Source organism: Besnoitia besnoiti, chromosome XI (genome assembly GCF_002563875.1).
Source record: "Besnoitia besnoiti strain Bb-Ger1 chromosome XI, whole genome shotgun sequence".
Taxonomy (NCBI): Eukaryota; Apicomplexa; class Conoidasida; order Eucoccidiorida; family Sarcocystidae; genus Besnoitia; species Besnoitia besnoiti.
In genome coordinates, this window is record NC_042366.1 from 1,602,268 (window position 1) to 1,627,366 (window position 25,099).

General features: G+C 58.8%; 4 protein-coding genes across 4 annotated transcripts; 3 read left to right on the plus strand and 1 right to left on the minus strand.

Annotated features, from left to right (window-relative positions):
• Window positions 1–3,552: 3,552 nt before the first annotated feature.
• BESB_021040 (uncharacterized protein) lies at window positions 3,553–9,527 on the plus strand (the record flags this gene model as incomplete). The annotated part of the gene is made up of 7 exons (XM_029360813.1): window positions 3,553–4,179; window positions 4,563–4,646; window positions 5,121–5,664; window positions 5,928–6,067; window positions 6,451–6,706; window positions 7,121–7,632; window positions 8,172–9,527. The coding sequence occupies 7 exons, from the start codon at window positions 3,553–3,555 to the stop codon at window positions 9,525–9,527; spliced, it is 3,519 nt and encodes a 1,172-aa protein (XP_029216172.1).
• A 2,251-nt stretch (window positions 9,528–11,778) lies between these two features.
• Window positions 11,779–13,871, minus strand: BESB_021050 (DUF866 domain-containing protein; the record flags this gene model as incomplete). The annotated part of the gene is made up of 6 exons (XM_029360814.1): window positions 11,779–11,838; window positions 12,194–12,299; window positions 12,445–12,524; window positions 12,756–12,819; window positions 13,323–13,404; window positions 13,784–13,871. The coding sequence occupies 6 exons, from the start codon at window positions 13,869–13,871 to the stop codon at window positions 11,779–11,781; spliced, it is 480 nt and encodes a 159-aa protein (XP_029216173.1).
• Window positions 13,872–15,054: 1,183 nt separating this feature from the next.
• Window positions 15,055–15,288, plus strand: BESB_021060 (Yos1 family protein; the record flags this gene model as incomplete). The annotated part of the gene is made up of 1 exon (XM_029360815.1): window positions 15,055–15,288. One exon carries the CDS (start codon window positions 15,055–15,057, stop codon window positions 15,286–15,288), a length of 234 nt encoding a protein of 77 aa, XP_029216174.1.
• A 707-nt stretch (window positions 15,289–15,995) lies between these two features.
• Window positions 15,996–23,930, plus strand: BESB_021070 (uncharacterized protein; the record flags this gene model as incomplete). The annotated part of the gene is made up of 6 exons (XM_029360816.1): window positions 15,996–16,268; window positions 16,879–17,184; window positions 17,817–21,029; window positions 21,188–21,775; window positions 22,159–23,200; window positions 23,500–23,930. The coding sequence occupies 6 exons, from the start codon at window positions 15,996–15,998 to the stop codon at window positions 23,928–23,930; spliced, it is 5,853 nt and encodes a 1,950-aa protein (XP_029216175.1).
• Window positions 23,931–25,099: the final 1,169 nt, after the last annotated feature.

Consider the following 25,099-nt stretch of genomic DNA (forward strand, 5'->3'; position numbering starts at 1 on the left):
GATTCCTCGGCCGAGATCATTGGCGAGGCCAGCATAAACAGACGCATTCGGCGCAGCTTCGACACAAAGTAGAGGCCGCACAGTTAGCAACCGTGGGGGATGAGTTAGATGGCGCAGAAGACACTGTAAAAGGCAGATTCGTGGTATGGGAGAGAGACGCTGTCCTCGTGCTTTGACATTAGAAACGACGTTCGAGTGGCTGATGCCGGGCCCATGTTTCTGCAGTTCCTCACGCACTTCGCGGGACGCCGGCGATTCCCGTTCTAATGGTCGCATCTACTTTTCTTGACTCTTTCAGATTCCTTGAAAACGCACACCGCCCGGTAACCGCTCCTTATCTGCAGGGGACGCATGACAGTCTCTCCCTCGGAGCTGAGAGTTTTTTGTGTCGGTGGTACGTTAGGAGAGTAGCTGCAGTGACCGTGGTTCCCAATCGGGAAAAACGAACGACTGAAAAAGAGTGCTTTGAGGCAGATGCTGTCCGGTCAGTGGCAACGGCGCCGTGAATGCGTCCATCGAAGAGCTAGTCCCGAACTCCGCCAGGATAATACATACCCATATCAAGCGACTCGCCCGCGGCACGCTACATAGCGCAGTCAAATCCGCTGCTCTACGCACTCGTCTCTCTGTCGAGTTACCGGCGAGTACTCAGCCCTTTGAAACGGTGCATCCTCTGCACGACTTGTCGTTCACGCGTGTTGCCCTAACGTACGAGGCATCTCTTCCACTACATGTCTGCATCCAAGGCAACCTCTCCAAAAGGAACGAGGTGCCTCGCTCCTCCTCGGTATATGTCCAGCCGCAAGCCTCCTTCAGAGGCGCGGGTGATGCCGCCCTCGGCGGGGCTTCACGCACCGGGAGCACCCGCGGCATCGAATACGTTTTCGCGGAAACATGCCAGAAATGTGGAACTCTGTCGCTCGAGCGACATCGTGTCTCCATACGCGATGCCAACTCACGCGACCTGTCCACCGAATCTCCCGGAGAGCCATGTATATCTATGTATGGAGCTGCGCGGACACGTGTCCCATGTGAGGTACAAACACCTATATTCATATATGCATTCGACTGAAGCACGAAGAATCCTCTACGTTGATACCAGACACTGGCGAGGCCGGCGCCCCTGGTGTAGGAGCTTCGACGTTCGTCCGGTCACCCGCGTCGTTCTACGCGTTCAGACTGTTCCGCGGCATTTTTTTCGCCGTGTATTTGCTCATGGCAGCCGTGCGCAGGAGCTTAGCGCAGCGTGAGGACTTCCCATGAGATCCGCGTTGCTGTTAACTTCACGCGGGAGAGTCCTGGGCGTTTCGCGACTTGCGAGCGGTCTGTCCATGGCTCAGGCTCACTGCACGCCTTTCCTTGCCTTTTTTTTACGCAGCTCGTGCTCATACATACCGCCCCCTTCTCCCCTACCCTGGGTGCGGACATGCCAAGGAATTCACGGGCTTGTCTACATGGCGAAAATCCACTTGGGGTGACGTGGTGGGCGACCGCGTCAGGAGATTGCCGAGGAAAGTCGAGGCACACGCGCGTCCGCGCGCGGGGTTTTTTGTTTGCATCAGTTCACCTCCTAGACGAGTCGGTGTGCTGTGGTCGTAGAGTCGGTCAACTCGCGAGGTCTCTCCTCGCTCTGGCAGTAAGGCAGCGTTGTATCTTCGTCATCCCCGTCAAATTTTCAATGGAGTCTAACCCGATCTGCCTCGCCTCGTCTTCTGCGATTCCTCGGCGTTTCACCTCCTCCGCCGAATACACTGCTCTGCGGTTCAAGCACTCTCTCAACGCGCCGTGAGTCCACGACCCGGCGAGATCCTCTTTGTTCTGTCTCGCTCGCCTTTTTGGAGCGAAACCTCAACGACACCCGGACGGCGAACCGTGGTGCGAAGAAGTCACGGCCCCCCGATAGCGGCCGTTTTGTCTCGGCTACGCGTTCCTTGTGTTTCGCAAAGCTGCGCCGCGGGCAAGTCGCGCGACCTGACGAGGCTTTCGTCGCCTTCGAGGATCTGAACGCCTTCATTTTTTCGCTCCACTCTCTGTGAAGAATCATTTCTGTGCTCCAAAAAGCCTCGTGTCCCTTCTGTGTCTTTCCTGTGGCGCCGTCCCCTCGGTCCTTCTCGCCCTCCCTTATGCATTTCGCAGGCGCGACAACGGTAGTTGAGCCCGAGGTTTTTTTATTTTTTTGTGGTGACGCGAGTTTTTATCCCCATTGCCTCCCCATTCCGCAGTTGGATGCCCTCTGCTGTAGCCTCTCTCCGTATCTCCCGGTCGCTTGTTTTGCGTTTTTCGCACTGGGACAATGCTTGAGCTGCGTAGCGGCTGACGGCGAGATCGGCACTTAGCCTTTTCCACACACGAAAGACAAACGCCGCCCCGCGGAAAGCACTGGCAGTGCGATGTTTCCGGCCTCGTCGAAGCAATTGACACTGAGACGGATCTAGTCCTGTGAGACAACAACGTTTTCTTTGCTTTCTGCGCTGGGTCGCGGGGGAGATGGCGGTCCATCTCCCAGGCAGAGGTCATGTGCAATTTCTCCAGCCCAGTTCGTGTCTGTCGAGAGAAACACGGAAACGTCGGTGTTCTCAGGTGCATAATTACGCTGCCTTGATGGCGAAACACTCTCCGCGTCCCTGCCCTCTCTTCTGTACAACCTCGCCGTCCCCCGCGGTGGCCTTGCCTCCTCGCTGTCGGCGCCCGCATTATTCGCTTGCGTGTGCCGATTACTGTTCCCGCGCTTCGCTGAGTCGTTTTCAGCTGCGAGCTCTGGAGCAGAGAGACGGGACTTTGACCTCAACCTCGCAACGTTGTTCCTCGAGAGAGCCTCTCGCACAGGGAGGCTTGGCATGTGCGTTGGCGGAGCTCGCGTTCGTGCGTGAGTTCTCTCATTTTATGCATGACCTCATGTGTGCACACAGTTGCTCCCGCGCCACGCGTGCTCTCCAGAGAAGACTTGGCACGCCTTCGCAGACGCAGGTATCTATCGAGAGCGTATGTTGACGTTTTTCCAGAGGTGTTTTTTTGACATGTTAACGTGTGCATTGGAAGAGCCAGCGACGGTGCCGCGAGTTCTTCCGTTATTTGCATGGCTTCAGGTGTACGTACAGATGCTGTGGTGGCTGATTCGCTTCCTCGAGAACACTTGGCACGCCCTCGCAGACACAGGTGACTCTCAAAGGCTTACGTGAACTTTTTCTCCGAGTGTTTGCGGCGCTCCCGCGACGGCCGACACATTTGCTTCTTTCTTCCCTGCATATTTCGCTTCCTGGCGTTCACCCCCGATGAAAGGTCCCCCGATATCGTCGGATGTCTGTACACCCAAACCCCCCTCCTGTGACCCCGGCCGGACTTCCTTTCCGGTGCTTGAAGCGAGACCGGATCTGCGTGTGCAGTGGCGCGTTCCGCGGACGCGTTGCGCTTTTATCAGCCAAGCGGAAACCGGCTGTCTCTTCTCTGCCTGGTTCGTCGGGTCCTTTCTTGGTCCTTCTGGCGCCGCGTCACAAGTCTCTGAAGCCCTCGGTATCGTGAGAGAGACGACAAGAGAGAACGAAGCGGCTCACCATGGGCGTGCCAGCGGCCGAGCAGAAATGCGGAGCAAGTCGTCCCTTGGCTCCGGCGTCGCTTTTCTTGTGCCCGCGCGAAGGGAACGCGACGTCGTTTGCGCATGCCGGTGCGAAGAGTCCTGTGGGCACTTCGCCGGCAGCCGTGGAGGCGAAGACGCGAAAAAAACAGAAAGCTTTCGAACCGCAGCGCAGTCCCGCCTGCGGCGCGCGGAACGCCGCCGCCGTCTGCCAGGGGGCACCGGGTGTAAGTACGTCCACTGCCGCAGAAGGTGAGGAGGGAAGCGACGAGGAAGGTAGTAGAGACAATCCTGCGAAACTGGAATCCCACCGAGACACACCCACCCAACGAGAAACGAGTGAACCGAAACAAAGTGCGCCTCCCAGCGGCGCACAGCGACGAGAAAGAAGAGAAGCGGATCGATCGAGGGCGGACAGAGAAGAAGCGACGACTCCCGATAAGTCAAGTGCAGGGAAATCGGGAAAGACCGAAGCAGGATGCCACAGCCTAGCAGGGGACCACGCTCAAGCAGACGACGACACTTGGCCGCCGCGCGCGGGCGACGATTTCAGCCTCTTCGTCGGCGAGGTAGAGCTGCGAAATGAACATGCCCAGACAGGCGCAACGGTGAGAAGAGCAGGGAGGCAAATCTATGGGGGTGTATAGCTCAATGTACAGGTTTCTGTGTACAGCTCCTTCCTTCGCTTCAAACTGTATGCATATATATATGTAGATATGGATGTAGATACAGATATAGATGTATGTATATATCTTTGGCCGTCTGTACGCATGCGTATCTTGTGCATGTTGGGCCTACATCTGTAGGGCGAAGGAGTCATAGAGATATGTGTCTGACAACGGCTGGCGGAGATGCAGTCGCATGAGGCGCGGCGGACTGGTCTTTTCTGCGTGTTCGTTATTCATATCCCCCGGAGGCTGCGGCCGCGGCTGTGGGAGGTGCCGTTCAGATTGTTTGAGGATCTTCTGGTGTCTTTTTTCGCGTTTCGTAGACCGGACTTGAGTGGCGCGCAGTCGTGGTGGAACAGGGGGAGGACAGCGCGAAAGAGAACCCGAGCGACACCTGGCAAGATGATGTGAGAGGCAACTCCTTAGGCGCACGCCATCGCACACAAAACACTTTCAAGTCCCTTCTTGTGGAAGTGCGAATGGGATTTGTGTCATCGCCATCGCGTTGCCTACTCATATATATATATATATATATATATATATATATGTACGTATGTATGCACGTGTGTATTTATATCCGTATTTCTATGTACGGATGTGTGATGCATATGAACATATATGTGTGTTTATATCTGCGCATACATGCGTAGGAGAGGCGTTGGCGTGAGTGCAATGGATGTGCACAGACCTGCAGCGGTCAGGTGCAACCACGCGAGTTTTCCGCATCTCTTGTCTATGCGAATCGTCGAATACGAAAAACGCCTGCGTGCATGCGTGCATATGAATGTACAGCTCGCAGTTCGTCTCCCCGCGGCAAGCAGAGAACTGTCTCTCTTTCTTTTTTCACTGGCGTCTGTCGAGTGGCTTTCTCTCCTTCGCAGAACGAGACAGCGTACCCCGAGCACCACCGGCCGTTTGGTGGCTGTACCATCGTCGTCCGCGACCTCTGCTTCTCGCTGCCGCCGCGGCGCAGCCGGCCGAGTCACTCGGCGGTCTCGCGTCTTCTCGCGTCGCCGCTGGCCTATGCGAGGGACGCCCTCGCTGGACTCAAGCGCTGGATGACCGGCGACGACGCGCGCGGACATGCGGAGCTCAGACAGAGCCAGTACCTCGCCGCCGCAGTCGACACGATGCCCAGCGAGGACCGAGACTGTGGATGTAGACCGAAGGTCGCCGCGAACGGCGCCGCGGAGGTCCATTGCGCGTCGCGCAGCGGCAGCGGAGAAGCCAAGGAAGGCGCGAGCAAGGCGCGCGAGATCGACCCTGAAGGAATCGCGTTCAAGGCGCAGGCCGCTGGCGACTGCCCTGAGAAAGACGCCGCCCGCAGCGCGATCTCAGAAGTCGAGGAAGAAGCAGGAAATCTGTGCGGCATCGGCCTCACTGGACAGGTCATTGTCCATCCCTTTTCCTCCGTCTTCGCAGCAGGTACGGGAAGAAGTCCTTCTGCGTATAGACAGACTCGCGGGGGGCCTTCGTCGCCTGGTGTGTCGCTCCACCGGGATCTAGAGTTTAGCAGGGACCGCGGGGGATGGCGCGCCCCTCCTCGGGCGCAGGCAGCGGCGGCCTTCAAGAGGTCTGCGCCTCGCGTAGGGAGCTAGAGTGACGCGGGCAAATGGAGGACTCACTTCACCCGCGCGAGACTGCAGCACCCCGAAGGCGTGTTGTCCGTATCTTGTCTCCCTCATTAGGAACGATGACAGCCGTCATGGGCCCTAGCGGGTGCGGCAAAACGACGCTGCTCAACATGATGGCCGCGCGCGCGCCGGCAGACCACTACACCGGCGACGTCTTCGTGAACGGCGAGCCTCGCGGTCGCTACTTCAACCGAGTGAGGAAACGAATCAGCCCCGGCGGCCCGGATGCACATGCAGTGAAGACAGGCCAACATCGCAGCTCCCGGACGGCGAGCGGCCTGACTTCGCTGCCTCGCGCGACAGAGACACCGCCTCTTGCTCAGCTGTTAAGCCAGGCATCGGCGCCGCACAGAGACGCACAAGTCGGAGAGAAGTTGGGAACAGAAGAGACATGGACGTCATGCCGCGCTTGTGCCCTCGAGGCGCATTCGAAGGTCTCTGGTTTCGTCCTCGCAGTCTCGCTCAACTCCTGCATCTCTACTCTGGTTTTTGTTCCTGGTTGCTGTCGCTATGGAGCCCGTCTCATTCTCGTTTGTCTGCTTCTTCTTGTTTGCTTCTCTGCGTGGTCGCTTCGCAGGTGTCGGCGTACATTCAGCAAGACGACATCTTTGACGGCAACGAGACAGTTCGCGAGTGCCTGGAGTTCTCGCGCGATTTGCGGATGAACTTCGCAGGCATCGCAGACTCTGAAGAGCGCCAGCAGACTGCGGAGCGATGCGTCGAGCGAGCGCTTAGCGTCCTCGGCCTGAAAGACGTCGCCGAGAGCCGCGTGGGCAACGAGGCCGTGCGAGGCGTCTCTGGCGGACAGAAACGCAGACTGACGCTGGGACTCGGTACGCGCGGGCCTCCCCGCAGTCTCGTGTGCGAGGAATGCATGCATATATACGTAGACGCATACCTGTATATCCTTTTCCTCCTCTTTGTGCGTGGATCCTCGCTCGAATGGGTGTGGAAAAAGGACATTCCGGCCTCGCGCTCTATTAGTTCCGTCGTCCGAGGCTGGCGCACCCTTCTCTACTTGCTAATCTACATTACTCTGCACTGGTCCGTGAATTAAGCAAGAAAACATGTAGGCGAAATATGTTGGCGCGAGCGCTGGATTCCCGGGTCCTGCGGGCGCCGGCTGCCTCGACCGTCTCTGGTCGGCCTTCGAGGCTCGTTTTTTCCTGCCAGCTGCACCAGAGTGCCGGGGTTTCCTGCGAGTGCCGTTCCCACGCCACTGCGGTTTCCTCTGTTGACGCTTTCAGGGCTGATGAGCGACGCGCAGGTCTTCTTTTGCGATGAGCCGACGACAGGCCTCTCCACCGCGGACGCGCTGGCGGTGATTCGCGCGCTGCGGCGGCTGTGCGACGTTTACAGCATGACGGTGGTCGCGGTGATTCATCAGCCGTCGATGGAAGTCCTGCGTCTCTTTGACAACTTGCTGCTCTTCTCGTGCGAGGGCCGCTGTACGTACAACGGGACGGTCGCGGCATGCCAGGAGTACTTTGAGCGGCTCGGCTACGCGTTTCCGCTGCACCAGAACCCCGCCGACTTCCTCAGCGACCTGGTCTCCCCCGCGAAGGGCGATCCCGCGCGACTGGCGCGGCTCTTTGAGGAAAACGAGATGCCCAGAATCCGCCAGAAAGTCGAGGACGCCCTCCGCAGGCAGGCCGGATGCAGGCCCCAGTTCGCAGACGCATGCAGACTGGGCGCCCGCGCCCGAGACGCCGCCGAGGAGAGAAGTAAGACCGTCCGCCATCCAGGGGACGGGAAGACGGTGAGTGAGACGCAGATCGTGGCAGACGTATTTGAGACAGGCGAGCGCGCAGTCGACGACGGCAAACGAGATGAACAGGCTGTCGCACATGTGCTGCCCTACGCGAGTTGTACGCGGCGGCCACATTCCATGTCCTCAGCGCGTGTGCGAGGCTGGTTGCCTCTAATCTCTGCAGCAGCGATCTGTATCTTTTTAAATCTATATCTCTCTCTGCGTCTATTCTCTATTATCTCTGTCTGTGTATCTCTCTCTGTCTGTCTCTATCTCTATATATCAATCTCTATACCTCTCTCTGTCTATCTCAAGCTATTGAGAGCATGCGTCCACTTGAATCCACGCGCGTGTACATGACTCATCCTCACATCGACATGGACATGCACACATAGACATACGCATATATACCTATATATATATATATATATATATATATATATATATATATATGAATCTGTGCGTATTTTGCTGGTCCCCCGCGGATTCTTTGCGGATTCTTTCCGCGCCCAGATCGCCAGGCGTGGCGTTTGCTTGTTTTCTTTTAGGTGGGGGGTTCGAGTTCGTCGGTTCACGAGATAGGGGCTCACCTCGGCTCGTTTCCGTCGACGGCATCTTCGTCTTCGGCCTTCTCTGCTTCTGCGGGCTCGTCTGTCACAGCGGCGCCTGTGCCGCATCCCGTCGCGGCGCCTTTCTCCACTGGGCCGTGGACGCAGTTTGGGACGGTGGCGCGGCGGAGTGTGCGTCTGTGGCTGCGCGACCGGGGTGCGTTAGCGGCGATTTTTGGGGACGCGGTCGTCGAGGGCGTGATTCTGGGTCTCGTGATGCTTCGCGTGCGGCAGACGCAGGCGCCGTATTACCATCTGTCGGCGCTGTTTTTGCTGGTGTACTGCGTGTGCGCCTCCGCGCTGTGGACGGTGCCTCTGCTGATTCAGCAGAAGCCGCAGTTCATCATGGAGGTCTGCGACGGATACTATGCGCCGGTGCCCTACTTGCTCGCGTCGACGTTGGTGGCGAATCTGTTCGTCGTTCTCTCGGACTTTGTAATCTTTAGCATTCTCTGGGTGCTGGTCGGGTTCGAGGGCGTCTCCTTCCCGTTCTGCTTTTTCGTCTCGCTGCTCGCCTACTTTGTAGTCGACGGCGCCTTCGCGCTTTGCTCTCTCGCCAGCACTTCCTTCGCGCAGGCCAACAGCACCAGCGCCTTCGTCTTCATGCTTTGCACGTTCACAAACGGCTTCACCACGAATCCGCAAAGCATGCCCACCTGGATCGGCTGGCTGAGCTACGTCAGTCCCTTCTTCCTCGCCTTCGAGGGTTCGACGATCCGAGTGATGAACGCCTATGACTTTGGCGCGGCCGCCAGTGAGCGAGGCGGGGGCGGCGCCGGCGGCGCGCAGCTTCAGGGCGAAGCGGAGGCCGAGGCGGACCTCCGCGCGTCGGCAGCGACGCTGCACATGGGACACGAGCCTCTCGAGTCCGCAGAGGATCTGTACAGGCAGTATGGCCTGGTCGGCCGCGAGTATGGCAGCGAGATGGCGCCGCAGACGTACAAGTGGCTCGTCGACGTGCTGCTGCTCGTCCTCATGGCGCTGCTCTTCAAAGTCGGCGCCGCGGTGTACATGTCTTTTTGCGTGATTCCAGGCCGCAACACGTACGCGTTCCGACCCAGAAGAAAACGCACGCGGCACCCGAGGTCTGGAGGCGAGGGCGCAGCCGGCGAAGCAACCGCCCAAGACGAGGACGAGGACGAAGATGACGACGAGTTCTCGCCAGGCAAGCGCCACGTGTTTCGCTCGAGATTCCTGCAGCTCTTTGACCTCATGCGAGCGCCCATCAAAGCCTGTCTCTGTGTCTGTGCCGCGCGAAAGTCGCGTCACCGCAAATCCATTTTCTTCGCGGACTAGCGCCGCGCTCGACGTGGCGCCAGAGTAATGGGGGGATGCCGCGGCTGTATTGTGGCTACGGCAAAAGCAGGACCTCGAAAACCGAGACCGCTCCCGCCACCAGCTGCCCAGAGGACAAACGAAGCCGCGGGAACGCCCACAATATTGGACGACGCGATCCTTCATGGGCGAGACTGGCTAACGTAAATATATTTGGCTTCACGAATGCTAGAATACATATACGTGGATACATGTGCTGGCGGGTTCTCTGTCGTGTGACTGTCGCGTACGCATCGCGTTGTTTTCTGAGCTCAAGTAATTTTCAGGTGTCACAGTTTTTTTTTTTTTGCGAAAGTAACGACATTCGTGTGCTGCTCGACTGGAGGTCAGTAAGCGCTTGCGAGTATTGCTCGGCTCGCCCTCGGATCTGCAGTCTCTCGAGCGGCAGCTCGCTTCCCCGCAAGAGTGGCATGCTACTGGTGCCTGGTTCCCCGGCGTTCCTCTCGTCATTCAGACGCGTGCCGATGGATCAAAGAATGCGCCGAAAGTCTATTTTTAGCCGTTTCCAGAGGGCATGCGTAGGACGCGTCCCGTCCTATGCTGGTTTTTGTTTTTTCCCCGTTCCGGTACGAGGTGGTCGCGGTTTGCCAGGTTTTGCTCCTGGGAGTGCCTCAGACATGTCCAGACACGAGAGGGGGAGAAGCGACGATCGTCACGCATGAGGGAAACGTCCTTGGTCCCGTTTCTCTTCGTTTTTCGTCGAGGAAGAGCACCCATGCCGGCACGCTCGTGCCAGCGGGCAAAGGCGCGGTGCACATCCCGTGACAGCGCAGGCGCACAATTTGGGGTGTACGTACACCTCTCAGTCCACGTGTGCTTGTCGTGCCTCCTGGAGAGAGCGACGAGCGGGGGTAGGCGAGTTTTGCGTGACTGGGGTGAACGCGGCAGGTCAGGACGGGTGTACCGAAAAAAAAACGCATGCTTCATTTTCGTGGAGTGTTGTGCACCGTACAGGTGACTCTCACCTGGGGTGTACGTATTCCTGAGAGCTGTCGGATTTCGAAGGCGGACACTCGCGGCAAGCAGTGTGTGGCGTTTCTCGCTGCTCCGGTGTGTGTTCTGCCGGGTTCCCTTCTTCGGATTTTCTCGTGTGCTGGCGTGCTGGCTCTCTCTAGCTCCCAAGGTTGAATGTTGATCACGGTTGCGACGCCGAAGGACTTCGCACCTGAGTCGCCCGGCGGGAGATTTCGCCCGCCTCCATCGCGCTCAGGGCTCGCCCAGAGACCGCCAGCAAAACCCCGGTTACCTGGCAGTCCTCTCCGCCATTTTTTCACAAAGGGACGCGCACCTACTCCAGAGCGCGGCTGGCTCGCCGATTTGGCAAGTGTTACGAGAAATCAGGGAGCCACGTCTGACACAGACACACCGCGTCTGCATGTTGCATCGAGTCTGGCGCTCTCACACGCCTTTTACACGCAAACGCGCCTACATACGCAACTCCCGAGGCGTCCCTTTCGAAGCCGTTATCTCCTTTGTTATACACGAGGCCACACGCGCCTCGCAACGACGGTGAAAATCTTCCTCGGTCGCGTGCCGCGCCTACAGGTGGCAGCGACGCCTACGATACGCACTTCCCACACCTTTAGCTATAAATCTGTTGCTGTGCGGACAAAGATCTGCTCATCTACGTAGATAGTAAGTACGTTTTGTGCGTAGAATGGCGCTTCGTAGACGGCGGTTCCAGCACCACTCTCAGGTCTGTCTGGTGGCGCAGAGGGCGCTTGACAACTGAGCCAATCTTGGAAAGTGTAGCGTGTTCATCTGCGGTGCAAGGCAAGCGTGAAGCCGAAACTGAACGACTACGAACATTTGGTGCACGAGTCACACCTGGCGAGTTAGCAAACCGCCTACGTGTGTTGGTCCCCCCGCGCGCCGGCTTAGCGCACTATAGCGTGCAAGCGTCAGCCACAAATTTTAGGTTGCGGAGTGCCCGCTGCGGCGAAGTACTGACCGCGTATTTTTTGCTGGGCCAGGACACCCAGTCCAGGCGAAAGGCCCGGCCGGGAGTGGAAAGACACAAGCGCGCGCGAGGAGCTCCGCGGCTTCTTTTTTTTGGCTGTAAAGAAGTCGCAGAAGAGGCGAGGACCGACAGGATAGAGTTCAACAGATACAGAATCACACAGACGGGGCTCCACCAAGCCGACAGAGGGCCGAAGCGGAGCGAAGGAAATCAGCGAAGAGTACAAAATCGACATCCACCGAGCGACGCATCTCATCGGCTCACTTGGAACTCGTACTCGACGTTGTAGATACCGACAGACAGATTCGCGTCCTGCAAACACGCAAAATCACGCAGACGCACGTTACACGTAACAGGCGCCTCGTCCCTGAACTGCCAACAATGACGGACTTCACGCGCATGTCTGTTTTTTACCGTTTTCCCTGCCGATTCGTGAATGAATACGTAGGCACCACGACGCAGGACACGCGATAACACATAAAGGCAAACAAATTCTAGTTGATATATAGCCGCACCAGTTCCTAATCCCCCGCGTACACATACACATGCCTACACGCCTAGCCATATAATTGTATATATAAACGCATATACATGTGTATGTATATATATATGTATATAGATAGATCTTTTTTGTCGCATTCACACTGCTCATCGGGAGTTGGCTCACTTGGTCGTAGTCAACCCAGTCCTCAGAGAGGTCAACATCCTTGAAGGTCGCTTTCTTGCTGCGGACGGTGTATCCGTCCGCAGGATGCCATTTGATGGGCTCCGCGCTGCAGCGAGAAAGCATTCTGCATCCGCACAGCATCTTTCAGCCTCACAGTCGACCTTGCAAGGCGACGCAGCGAATCTCTCTTTGTCTCTTTTACTCTCTGTCCAGATGATGAGCGGCGCTTCAAACGCTGCATGCTGGCTTACCCGCGACACTCGAAGGCAACGACAGGGACGAACTTGCCGCTGTCCTCCGCAGTGTACGTACGGCGCGTCACGTTCTTCACCTGCGAAGAGAAAAGAGTGAAAGCAAAGCAACCAAAGGGAACGCACTGATTGGCCTTTCAGCGCCTTGTCTCTGCGGACTCTGCAGAGGCATCCTTCCCGCTAAGAAAACACTCTGCCACGCTTCTGGCAACCGCGTAACTCGACGAAGCTCGCCTCCCAGACAGGCCCCGAGGCAGCGAATCCAAGTTCTTTGCGACTGCTCGAGTGCGGGTGTTGCATGTTTGACTCACGTCTTGGATGTTGATGGTCGACACACTCTTGCTGCCGTTCCAGCGCACGAGGAAGTTCGCAGTGCTGAAAAGAAAGAAAGGATTGACACGAAGCATGCAGTGGCAAGCTTGCACACGCACTGGAGAGCTGAAGAAGGCAAAGCAAGCGACATCACGCTTCCCAGCTACGCTCTTTTCTGAGACCCGAAATGCAGTCCGTGGACGGTCATGATTGAATACACAGGCACCGCAAAACGGAATGCTCTTCTGCAGCCGGCCTATGATAGAAGAAAGAAAGCGAAATGCGGTGCACCACCGCCTCAGGCTAGGACGAGGAGACAGAATAACTACCAGCTGGACACGCACAGATACGATTAATTTTCAAAGCAGTCAAGTGCCCAGACTAAAGTTTCGAGGAGGGCGATACGGAGGGCGCAAGAAACACAGCACCAGCGCCACGCATGCGCAAGGAGGCGTGCTTGCTGCAGAAGAAGCGAGAGATAGCGAACATAGCGAATCGAAGGAGAGAACGGGAAGGAACTCAATAAAGAACGGCGGGCGCAGACCGCGACCAGAGGGAAACCTTACCCTCTGCTGTTGGGGATCTCTAGGGTTTCCGCCGCAGAGAGGGTGACGCGCTCGCGCACGTCTTCGCCGGTAGCCTGTTTCACTGCAAAAAAGGAGAAAACCTATCGCAGAAATGAACCTAAGGCGCGTCGACACGCGCGCCTCCACACTGCATCTCACACAAATGTATAGAGAAATACACCTACACGCATGCATACAGACATGCATTGCTTGAATAGGCACTGTGAAACTGCGTATCTCTGTTCCAGCCTCTCACAAGGTGTAGACGACGCATTTCCCACGCCACGAATGAAGCAGGACAAACCCCGAGAGGTACCCTGGCAATCGTCTCTTGGCATCCTGCTTCCCCTCCCCTATTATGCATGCATCGAGTCTAGCAGGCAGATGGATTCTGGATCGAGCGAAGCTGACTTGCTCGCATTTTCAAATCAATTTCTTCGAAAATCACACGAATAGCTCACCATCGAGGACCCAAGTGTGGTCCGCAGGGATCTCGATGCTCTCGACGTTCTCGAGCTCAGCCTTCATGCGCAGCACAATTATCACCATTTTGAAGGAAAATCCAATCGCTCACACGAGCTGGAAACAAGACAACTGCAGGCACGAGACGCTTGAGCAGACGGAAGGGACAAAAAACAGCGCGGCAAGAAGCGCAAACGGCGGATGAAGAGGAGCGACGGTGGGAAAACCGCGAGTACGCAGAGGCAAGCAAGAGCCGCCAGCCGAAGAGAAGAGAAGGAAAAGGAAAAAACGCGAGAAAAGAGACAAAACGTACGAAGAGGAGCGAATGCAAACGAATACGAAGACTCCTTCGCTCTACAAAGACTGTCGGACGTCTCCGCTCGACATGCAACCGCTTTCGGGGCCTCGAAAAATCGAGCGGGTGAGAGTGTGAGCGCCGTTCGCGGCCACATAGAAAACACGCAATTTTAAAAAAATCCTAAAAATAAGTACTCGAGATAAATAGAGCGGCGGGAGTCACCCAGGCTCTGGACGCTCTGTGGATCTTTCCTGCGAGAAACGAGGCGAAGAAGACAAGAGTGGAGCCTCGGGTGTCTTCAGTGTGTGTGCGCTGAACTCCTCCGCAGGGGCATGCGCCTGCTCACGAAAGTGGTGTTCTGTTTCCATGTGTCCGTCTTGCATTTTTCTCTCAAGAACCTTTTTTCTGTAAATCCTTATCTGATCACTGACGCATTTGCTCTTGCACTTTGCAGTTTCGTCTACGTCTCGCTCTCCAAAACTCCGGTCGCGCACTCTTCTCTCCATAGGCTCTCTGGCGGTGTGTTGCCTTCAAACCCCCCCCCGGTGGTAGCTTCATTTGTTTTAGGTAGCATTCGCTTTTTCTGGTGTTTCTCTTCTCTGCGCCCTCAAGAGGCGCGCAAAGTCCCTTTTTCTTGATGAGTTTGGTATGCGGAGGCGAGGATAAGGCCCGACCTTCGTCTTCACGCCTCTCAACTCGACCGACCCGCCCGCGTGTCTACCCCCTCGTTCTCTCTCATCTCGCCCTTTCAATATCCTTTCTCCCCCCTGTTCCTTCTTCTTTTCCTCCGCCTCCTATCTTGCGGCTGTTGCGCCCGCTGAAGACCCTCTTCTCCTCGCCTCTATTCTTTTCTTTCTGCCGCAACCCTGGATTTCTTCTTCCTTATCCTGAGCGGCTTTCCTGCGTTTTCTCCTTGTCCGTTCGCTCGCCGCCCGTCGCTTTCTAGCCCTGAACCTGAATCTCTTTCGCACCATGGCGTTCAGCCTGCTGCATCTCGTGGAAGCGCTTCTTCTTCTCCTTAACGCAGCGGCGGTCTTGAGCGCGCGCCGGCTCCTGAGGCCGCTCAACCTGGACAAGCCGCAGGTCGGCGACCCCGGGCTGCGGTCCCAGCTCTCGCTCTTTCTCTTCTCCGTCCGCACCTACCTAAAGTTCCCGCTCGTCATAGCGAACATCGTCGTCATCATCTTTGAAATCCTCTTCGGCTGAGCCAGGCCCTGGCGGCTGCTCAACCGCAAAGCGCGCGCAAGAGCCGCGGCGACCTCCGTTCTCTGAACTGCGTCTTGGCCCTTCGCGTCTGCCGCGAGCTCGAGGGCGAGTGTTGAACGCCCGCGGACACTGCAACGGCCAGCAAGTATCCCTCGGCAACTTCAGACAGACGCTGTGCAGCATCGAAGCCTCGCGCAAAGGCCCCGACCACCTCTCTCCCTGCGCGAGGTTTCACGACGCACTTGTGCTTTTCTGCTGGTCTAATGTCTTCTCTCTTTGCGCCGGTCTTCACCGCGCTCTTCGTACATTGATACATCTTCTCGCACACGGTCTGGAGGCCTCTCGCTTTGTTCGGAACGAGAACTGTGGCCGTTTTCTCCCAGGCTTGCGTCCCGCCCCTGCGCGCTTGTGCGACCCCTGAACTTCCCTCGAAAGCAAAGAAGAGTCCAGGCCGAAAGCACCCACTGGAGAAAGGTGCGCGTTGTCTTTGCGGCGTCTGCTGTCCTGGTTTCATTGTCGTCACGCCGAACGACCCAGAGGGTCGCGGCGAGGAGAGCGGAGAAGGCACCCGCCTCTGAAGCACCGCCTGAAGCGGCGTAGGGAGGGGTTTCGGCTTGACCAGAACGGAGGATAGCGCTGCCGGCACCGACCGCTCACGCAGAGGCGACATTAATGGTTACCACGGAGCGCCAAGGAGCTAACGAAACATGGCGACGTCGTCATTCGAGACGCAGCGACAGGCGACGTGCGACGCGCTGCTGGAGCGCCTTGTCGTGAGCCAGCTGCGCACCTACCTGGGAGTCTCGCTGGACTGCATTCGGCGCGTCGATGCAGACGACCGAAAACGCGAGTCCGCCGCCGAGGCAGACGGCGCCACGGAGGATGGAGTCGAGGCAGAGGAGAACGATCAAATCGTTAGACAAAACGCCCAAGTTGCTCTCGAGTTCGCACGCGCGAACTGCGCCTTCCACTCCTTCGGGGTGCGTTCCCCCGGAACAAAAATACCAAAGAAATATGTGTACGATTCCGCCTCGCCTCTGCCATCGCGCGCACCGCCTACATCCCTCGGTGCTGCGCCACGCTGCCTTTTTTATAAAAAAATTCACTAAAAAAACTTGAAATTCTTTTCACTCACATTAATGTTATTTTTATTTAAAACAATTACCTGCTTGAAATGTGTTTATGAATAAATCCATAAATATAAATTAAATAGATATTTTTTCAGAAGGCATATTTCGCCCGATTGTTTTTTTCACCGTCACTTTCAGTTTATGAATTGGTTCTGAACTGCTGCGCCGCGAGATGTTGCTCGCTCTGTCTTGCGAGAAAAACGGTGCGCGCGATTCTTTTTTGTGGGTTCATTCCTGCGTTTCGTTTCGCTACCAAAGTCCCGTTCGTCGCTGCCGCTGCCGCTGTGTTGGGGTCGCTGGACTGCGCGGCTTCACTTTTCTTTCAGCGTGTGCGTGCGCATTCTCCCCCCAAAGCTTGCTTGCAGCTGTGTCTGGATGTAGATATCCTTGTGGTTCTACAGAATGTTGTTTCAGGGTCCTTGTATCTGTTCGCTTACTGCGTCGTTGCGCGACTGTTCAGACGATCAACCCTAGTGCCGTGAAGGACGACCTCGCGCAGCTGTTGGACTCGCTCGAAGCCTTTCAGCAGGTCTACAAGGCGGCGGCGCTGCGGCGCTGTCTCTCGCGTCTCCTCTCTCCGCCCTTCGCGCCGCTGTGTGCGCCGAGCTCTCCAGCGAAGCTGAAGCAAGTCGACAGTGCGATGCGCCAAACTGAAGAAGAAGAGAAACGATACGGAATCCTCCGCCTCCTTCTCGACCTCGCGCAGCACCCCAGCGCCGACACCCGAGACGAAATACACGTCCTGCGCCTCGAGCAGGAAAGACAGGTGCGCCAAACACCAGCCGCCTCCGGAGCCTATCCTCACACAACTATATATCTTCATGTATATTTCAATAAAGACAACGTAAAAATACATAAACATATGTACATTTTCACACATATATATTTATACATGTATACACGGCGCGCTCGACCATACGGGCATATGTTTATTTTCATATGTATATATGTATGGATGTATGTATATATATATATATAGGGTTTAGGGTATATATATGAGAAAATACGTATATATATATATATATATATATATATATATATATATATATATATATATACGGCACTCTCGCTGGTACCGGCAAGGCTGAAACAGTGAGTGTATATGTTTGCGTGTCCTGCGAGTGATATGTTCCGCTTGCCCATACATTTGCAGGTAATTATTTCTTCGGATGTCCTCGGCTTTGCAAGTATATGTCTGCGTCTCTCCTCACTGATTGAGCATTTCACGCGCGTGTCTCGCATGTGTCTGCGGCTTTGCGCGACGGCGGCCGCGCGCTCGGCTCTAGGGTGCAAAGTTTGCCTTGGCTGCGTGAGCCCGCGCATGATGCGTTGATGTGTGTATTTGTATCGACGTTTACAGTGTGTCTGCTTCCGTGTCTGTTGCGTGGATTCACTCAGCGCCGCGAGGCGCGCCGCGTCAATGCCGAGGCGCAGCGGCTGGATGAAGAGCGCGAGGCGCGCGAAGACCTCGACGCGCTCCAGCGCGCGCAACTCGAGGATTACCTGGAGGAGTTCATGGAGGACGCGCGGAGCAGCTCGGACGACGAGGTCGGTGCGGGCGCGCCGGCGACCGCCAGGAGACCTCCGCCAGCGTCTCCGCCCCAGACGGCGCCGTGGGCTTTCGGCGCAGGCCCGAGCGAGACGACGCCCGCGCCCAGTGGCCGTCGCGCACTGCCAGACGAGGCAGAAGACGAAGTGCGAAGCGAGGGCACATCGCGCCGAGAAGGTGCCCTCGAAGAGCTCCACGGAAGGGGCGACGCAGACGACGCGGATGCAAACTTTGAGAGCCTCGTGCTAGGCCGCCTGCTGAACGCCCTCGTCGGTGACGAGCCGGTCTCTGCCGCGCCACTGGGCGCCTTGGACGCCGGTGCCGACGAGCTCGGCGAGCCTTGGGTACGCGACCTCGCGCTCATGAGCGCGACGCATGCGCCGCTCCCCTCGCTGTTGGCGCGCCCGCAGGGTCAGCTGCAGCTTCCACCGGGGTCTGTCCTAGCCGCGGGGACAGCCTCGGGGCTGAGCGGCGCAATTCGGCCTTTCAGTCGACCGAAAACTGGCGCGCGCCTAAGCACCGAGAGGGACGCCAAGCAGGCAAGCGAGAAGGACGTGAATGACGGAGATGCGCCTCTGAACGTCACCGAGGCGTGGCTCGTTCAGCACGTCCTGCTCGCGCTGTCCGCGCTCGACGCCGCCCCCGTGTTTCTTCGCCTCACGCCTGGGGACTCTGAGAAGGAGGCGGAGGCCGCCGAGGCCTCGACGCAGGCAGCCGCTCTGTCGGAGGCGTGCTGCAGCCCTCCGTGCCGCTATCCGCAGGTGGTGCGAGCTGGTACGGCTGCCTGCGACGCGCAGCACCTGTCCCCCGGCGCGGTCGCCTCCGTGTTGGCAGAATTCGGGCGCGCGGCCTCTGCAGTGCTTCTTCTATCTCGCTTTGCCGAGAGGCTCGCCTCGCTGCCCTCTTCGCCTGTGCGGATCGACGCGGCCGTCAACACCGCGGCGAGCGCGCAAAGGGATCCGCGACGCCCTCGCGCGGGCTTCAGGCTCTCTCTGCTACACTTTGTCGGTCCGCACGACTCAGCTGGCTGCTCGGCCTCGCACTGCACCGGAGGGCAGCCGCCGGGTGGTGCGTCCTCGTGGGCCTTCGCCTCTGCGTCGGGGCGCTTCGGCCTCGGCGCCTCGGCGCGGAACCTCGAGTCGTTGGTGGCTGCCGGCGAACAGGGCGGGGGGAGCGCGTGCGTCGACGCGTTGAAGGGCGCTCTTGATGTGCTGTTCCTGCAGTGGGCGGCGCTGGTCGCGGAGCTTCAAGAGCGCCAGACGAAGGCGCTAAACGCGGAGCTCGCGTCGCCGTTCTTTCGCGCAGGCACGCCTGTGGGCTCGCCTGCGCGGCAGCGCCTGGAGGCCCTCCGCCGCGTAGGCCCGCTGCCGGAGCTGGGCGCCCGGCGAGCCGAATCCCGAGAAGCCGACGCCGATGGCGACGCGGCGCGCTGCTGGGAAGAGGAGGGGGAGAATGAGAGGGTGGAGGAGGATTCAGGCAGGCCGCTCACGCTGCTCGCGTTGTGGCATGCGCTGCGAGATCATCTGCGGTGTTGGACGAGCCTCGCGGCGTCTCTCGAGGGCATTCTGAACGCGTTTGCCTTTGGCCCCGCCCTCCCGTCTCTGCCGACTGTGGAGGCGTCCGCGCCTGCGCCTCGGCTGCTTTTTTTCAGGGCCGCCGAGGGCGCTGCGCTCGGCGTGTTGTTTCTGAGCGAAGGCCTCGCGCGCTTGCAGGAGGCGGAGATGAAGGGCGACTGGCTGCTTCAGCGCTTCTGGGGATTCTTCCTTTTCCACGCGTTCCGGCCGCTGCTCCTCGCACTCGACCGCTGCATGGGCTTCGGCGAGACGCGCGGCTTCCGGCGCGACCTCGAGTTGCTGCTGCAGCTGCCGGCGGCCTGCGAGCGCAGGGGCGGCGAAGCGCCCACTGGCTTCGACGCCCGCGCCGCAGCGGACGGCGCCGACGTCGTTCCCCCCCATCTGCCGACGCTCCCGCAGTTCCTCCGCGACCTCCTGAGCCTCTCGCGGCGCACGGGCGAGGCGGTTGAGGCCGCCAGGGCGGTCGCGAAGATGAAGCTGAGTGCCGAGGAGAAGTCGAGAAAACTGGAGAAAAATGGCCCAACAGCTTTGCAGAGCCGCGGTGGAGACGGCGCGGTCTCCAGCGATGCAGAGTCGACCCGAAGCGAGGCCACAGAGGACGACGAGGCGCTGCTCTGGGATGCCATCGAGCGAGAAGGCGCCGCGCGCGTGGCGGATGCGTTTCTTGACAAACTCAGAGCGGCCGGCGAGCCCGTGGAACGCGCGTGCGCCGCAGAGGCAGTGGAAGCGAACGGGCTGCAAGGCAATGCCGACGCGGGCTCGCGCAGACGACGCCGCGAGCGGGACTCGCTGCGCGGCCGCGCGGAGAGAGAGAGCGATGCGGAGCATGCGAACCTCCTCGGAGAGGAGACTGTCGACGGAGAGTTGAAGGTGCTCGTTGACAGACTGGCTGCCTGGAATGCGCTCCGGAGGAAGCCGGGCGACCCACAGCCGCGCTGCGGCACCGCGGCGCAGAGCGGCGAAACAGAGAACGGCGAGGGATCGCAGGAGACTTGCGAGCCGCGTGCAGTCCAAGACGGAAGCGCTCAAGAGGCGCTGGCGTGCCTGGAGGATGCAGGGCACGACGCGGAGGAACGGGAGGCGCTTCGTCTGTCGCTGCGCCCTTCCTCGCTCTCGGCGACGCCCCCGACCGTCTTGGCGTCTGTCGCACTTCTCGATGCCCTCTGCGGCCCGTCGCCGGCGGTGCAGCATCTCGACAGAAAGCGAAGCGAGGCGGCCACTTGCTGGCGGAGCGGAGGCCGCTGGCGATGTAGGCAGGATTCCGCTCGCGAGGGGCTTGCGCCCTCAGACGAGGAAGAGCAGAGTGGAGCTTCGGCGCGAGGTGTCTGGCGGCCTGAGGAGGTCACGAATCTCTTCTTGCAGACGCGGCTCACGCATCAGCTCGTGGACTTTGCGCGCCAACTCGAGACGGCGACTACGCTCGCGGTTCTCGACCGCACACGCATCCTCGAAGCTGTCGCCGTCACGCGCGCCGTCGCGCTGTTGCAGGTAGGGCGCGACTCCGCGGAGATAGGGTTGAGGGTTTTTAGCCGTGGCCTCAGAGACAGCGCAGAACGACCGCGCTGTGCGTGGGAACATCTACAGTCTCTCGGCGCTCGCTCTAGAGTTTAGGGTTTAGGGTTTCTCCTCTGACTTTGGTCGATCAGGTCCACAGCGAGATGCAGCCGCTCTTCGAGCTCCTGTTCGCCCACGCCGACGCGCCGCTAGCCCACGTCGATCCCTTGCAGCTCAACTACGTGCTGCGCGATGTCCTCTTCTCGCCGTCGCCCTCTCGTGTGCCGGCGTCCGCGGAGGCCGCCACTGACGCGGCCTCGCGTCCCTCGTCGCTCTGCGCGGCGCTCCAGCGGGCGCTGGCCGCTGCACTGCGACCGTCGGAGGCGCAGGCTGCGGCGGGCGTTCAGGCCCTCGGCGACACCCGCCGAGCCGCTGGCGCCGCAGAGACTGGGGCGGCGCGCGAAGGGGACATCGCGCAGGCCACGTGCACGCGAGAGGCGATTCGCGCGAAGCTGTGTTCGCTGGAGCGTGTCGAGGCCGCCGCGGGGGCCCTGTCGCTCAGCCTCATGACAGAAAACCCCGTTCTGCACACGCCTGAGGCCGCGTCGTTCGCAGTTGCGGCTGCGAACGTGGTCTTTTGCCCCGAGGAGAGAGGCAGGGACAGCCCGGAGGGCGACGCGCGCGCGGGAGCCGAGGACGCCGGCGGCAAGTGCGGCAGACTCGCGTTCGCGTATCTCACGGTAAGCCTCTCAACACGCAAATCTGCTGTGCCTCTGCTTCGCCGCTCTTGCCCCGTGGCCGCCTCTCTTTCTACCGCCTCGCGGGCGTTTTTCCGTATTTGTCGGGTTTTCCATGGTTCGGGCCGTCTTCTCGACTCGTCTTGCTGTGCGCCCGCTACGTGCTCAACCTTGTTTCGCGTCTGCGTGGAAGCTTTCGGCAGGTTCAGGGCGCGGTTTCGCTTGCATGCACCCCTGCGTCTTTGGGAACCTCCTTTACGGGGCCTGCATTCTCTCCCTCTGTAGACGCCATGTTGCCTGCTGCCTCGCCCGCGTCGATTGCCTTTTAAGTGCGGTCGGCGATTGGTTTGTGTGTGTTCGTCTCCTGTGCGTCTCGCGTTTTCCAGCTTCGGTACGCGTCGCCGCCGTTCTCGGCCTCCGCGCATCCGCGGTACGCAGCGCAGCGCCTGCTTAGCCCTGAGATCCTCCTTTTGTATTCCTCGCTCTTCGCGTTCCTGCTCGAACTCGAGCGAAGCGCCGCGGCGCTGCTGCGGCTTCCCTCGTCGCTCTATTCGCTCTTTCTCGCAGATTCGCGCGGCCTGAGTCGAGGCGCTCCCCACGGCGGAGCCCGCCTCGATGCCGCAGATGACGACGCTCCGGACTCTCTGCGGGAGATACGGGCGCGACACGAGCTGGCGAACTCGTTCGCGGACGACGCCGATTCGGCCTCGGACTCTGCGCATCTGCGCGCCTTCTGCGTGCAGTTCTACCAGGCCGCCATGAAGCTGCGCGGCGAGCTCGCGCACGTTCTCTTCGCTCTGCAGCGGCACGTCGGCTTTGTCTGCGGGCAGCGCGGGCTGGCGTCGCTCCTTGAGCTGCTGCTCGCTTGCACCTCGATTGAAGACATGGTTGCCGCCCACCGCCGCGACCTCGAACTGCTGCTGGCGCTGCTCCTGGTGCCGCTCCACGCGGCGGCCCTCGATGCCGACCTCACGGCGTCCCCTGCCGCGTCGTTTGCGGCATCGTGGCAGCCCCCGCCCGTCGTGGCTGCTGAACCGTTTTCGCTCGCCGACTCTGCAGTGAACTTCCAACTCAACGTAGTCCTCGCGCCGCATCTGCTCCTGCTCCTTCGGGCGCCGCGCGACCTCCAGCGGCTGTCGGAGGCCGTCCTCCACCTCGTCCGCGCGCGCAGCGACCCCCTACCCGAACCGGAGGACGACGACGAGGGCGAAGAGGAGGGCGACGACCTGAGGCTCTGGCGCAGAAACCGCGGGCGGGTGTCGCTCCTCGGCCTCTACAGACAGGCGCCGGTCAACTCGCGCGGCCCCGAGGCTTTTCTAGGCGCCGAATCCGGCGAAGGCCTGGAGCTTGAAGAAGCGACGGAGCACAGAGAGCGAAGGCGACGCGAGACACGAAAGGAGCTTGAGAGCTGCATGCAGTCCCTCGAAGGTGCGCTAGGGGACGGCAGAGGCGCGTGGGTATGCATGCGTGTTGGCTGCTGGAGACGGCGTTCGCATGGAAGGTGTGTGTCATACGTGATTGGCTGCTATGCGTGGGTCTCCTTTTTCCAGCCGCGTGCGCGCGATCCCTTTTTTTCGGTCCTCGCTTGGCGTCTGCGTGGCTTGCAGCCGTTGACTGGGCGCCCGCTGCCGCTTTTTTTCTATTTATTTTTGCGACTTTTGTCGTGCATGTCTGGGAGTGTCGGCTGATGTTCTGTCTGGTGGTTTGTGCTCGTCCTGGTTCCGCAGCGCTTCAGTTTAACGTGCGTCGCGCAGCGCTGTGTCTGGTGGCACTGCTGCGGGCTGCGGTCTTCTCGTCGCCGACGATGATTTTGGACTCGGTGCCTCCGACGCAGGCCTTCCCTGAGCACGCGCTGTCTGTAGCCTCGTTTCTCTTCGGCCGCATCGCCGCCGAGTGCCTGTGCCTCTCCCCGGCGTCGTCCCTCGCGACAGGCGAGAGAAAGACCACCGACGTTCGACGACGAGAGGGGGTCACCGCCTGCGAGGAAGGCGCGCCCGGGCTCGACGTATGTGAAGACGTCGCCTGCGGCCTCCGGCTGCTGCATTCGATGCTGGACTTCAACAACTTCTACTCGGAAAAACTGGAAGAATTTGCCCGCGAAGAATGGGTGCACGACGTCGCAAAAGCGAGCTTCGCGCGGAACGAGAACTACCGCTGATCCAGCCGTGCTTCGCCCGTAAACACTCGTCGAGTTGGTCCGGCAGTCTCTTTTCGTGTCTGTACCCCTTCGTTGCCAACTGACTATATACATATATGTTTGTGTTCATGTATAAGTATAGTGCTTCCATTCTCTTCCTCTTTTCGCCTGCCTGGGATGGCGGGTCCGCTTGCGCATGGTCTGGACTCTGCGCCAGTCTCTTCGCTGGTCCTTTTCTCAAGTGTGCTCGTTTTATCCACGGATGCACGCGCCCAGAGGGCGATCAATGTGGGCCTGCAGCAGCCTCTATGTTGGCAAAACACGCTGTTTCCGGGTTCGTTCTCACTCACTCGCCGACGAGCGGCATGGTATCTCCGCGGCAGACGCGTTCTCTGCTTCCCCAAAAGCTGACAAATGTGAGACTCAGCAACTCTCTTCTAAAGGCAGCAGCTGACGCCTCATGGCTTCACACATGTATATAATCCTCTACTCTTTTATCTACCTGTCAACCTATGTGTCTACCTATCTATCTATGTATCTATTAATATTTATCTATCTATTCATATATATATATATATATGTGTATATGATATGATATATATATATATATATATACTCTGGAGATAGCCGTCCAGCATTTAGAGAGATCTAGCCAAGGATAGACATACCTGTTCTGTAGAATGACACTTCCATTCCAAGGATCTACGGGTTCAGGGTACACTCGTATTTGGAGTTTAGAGTTCGCAGCTCATGCCACTACAGGGGTCGGCAGCTCTACCACTACGCTGATGCACGTATCATTCTCTACATGCTAAATATTGCTGCAGAGATATATACAGGTATCTACATATAAGTGCATTATATATATATATATATATATATGTATGGCTGTGGGGCGCTGCGTGAATGCAACGCGACAGCCGCGCCCTGTCTGCTCGTAGACACGCACGACCCTCTCTAGCGAGTTGGAGCCTCCGCGGTATGCGTCACCAGGCCGCGTACACAGCCGCTATCGGTTTCGTGACCGCGAGAAGTGTCTGCCGTCAGCGCAAGCGACACAGCCATCCCGCGAAGGCGTCGTGTGAGCACATCAAACCCAAAAAAAGAAGAATGCAAAGGCGAGTGCGCCGCGATAAAGTCGACCGGCTCGCGGTCGAAATCGCTGCAGAGCTTCGGCTAGTGGGAACCGA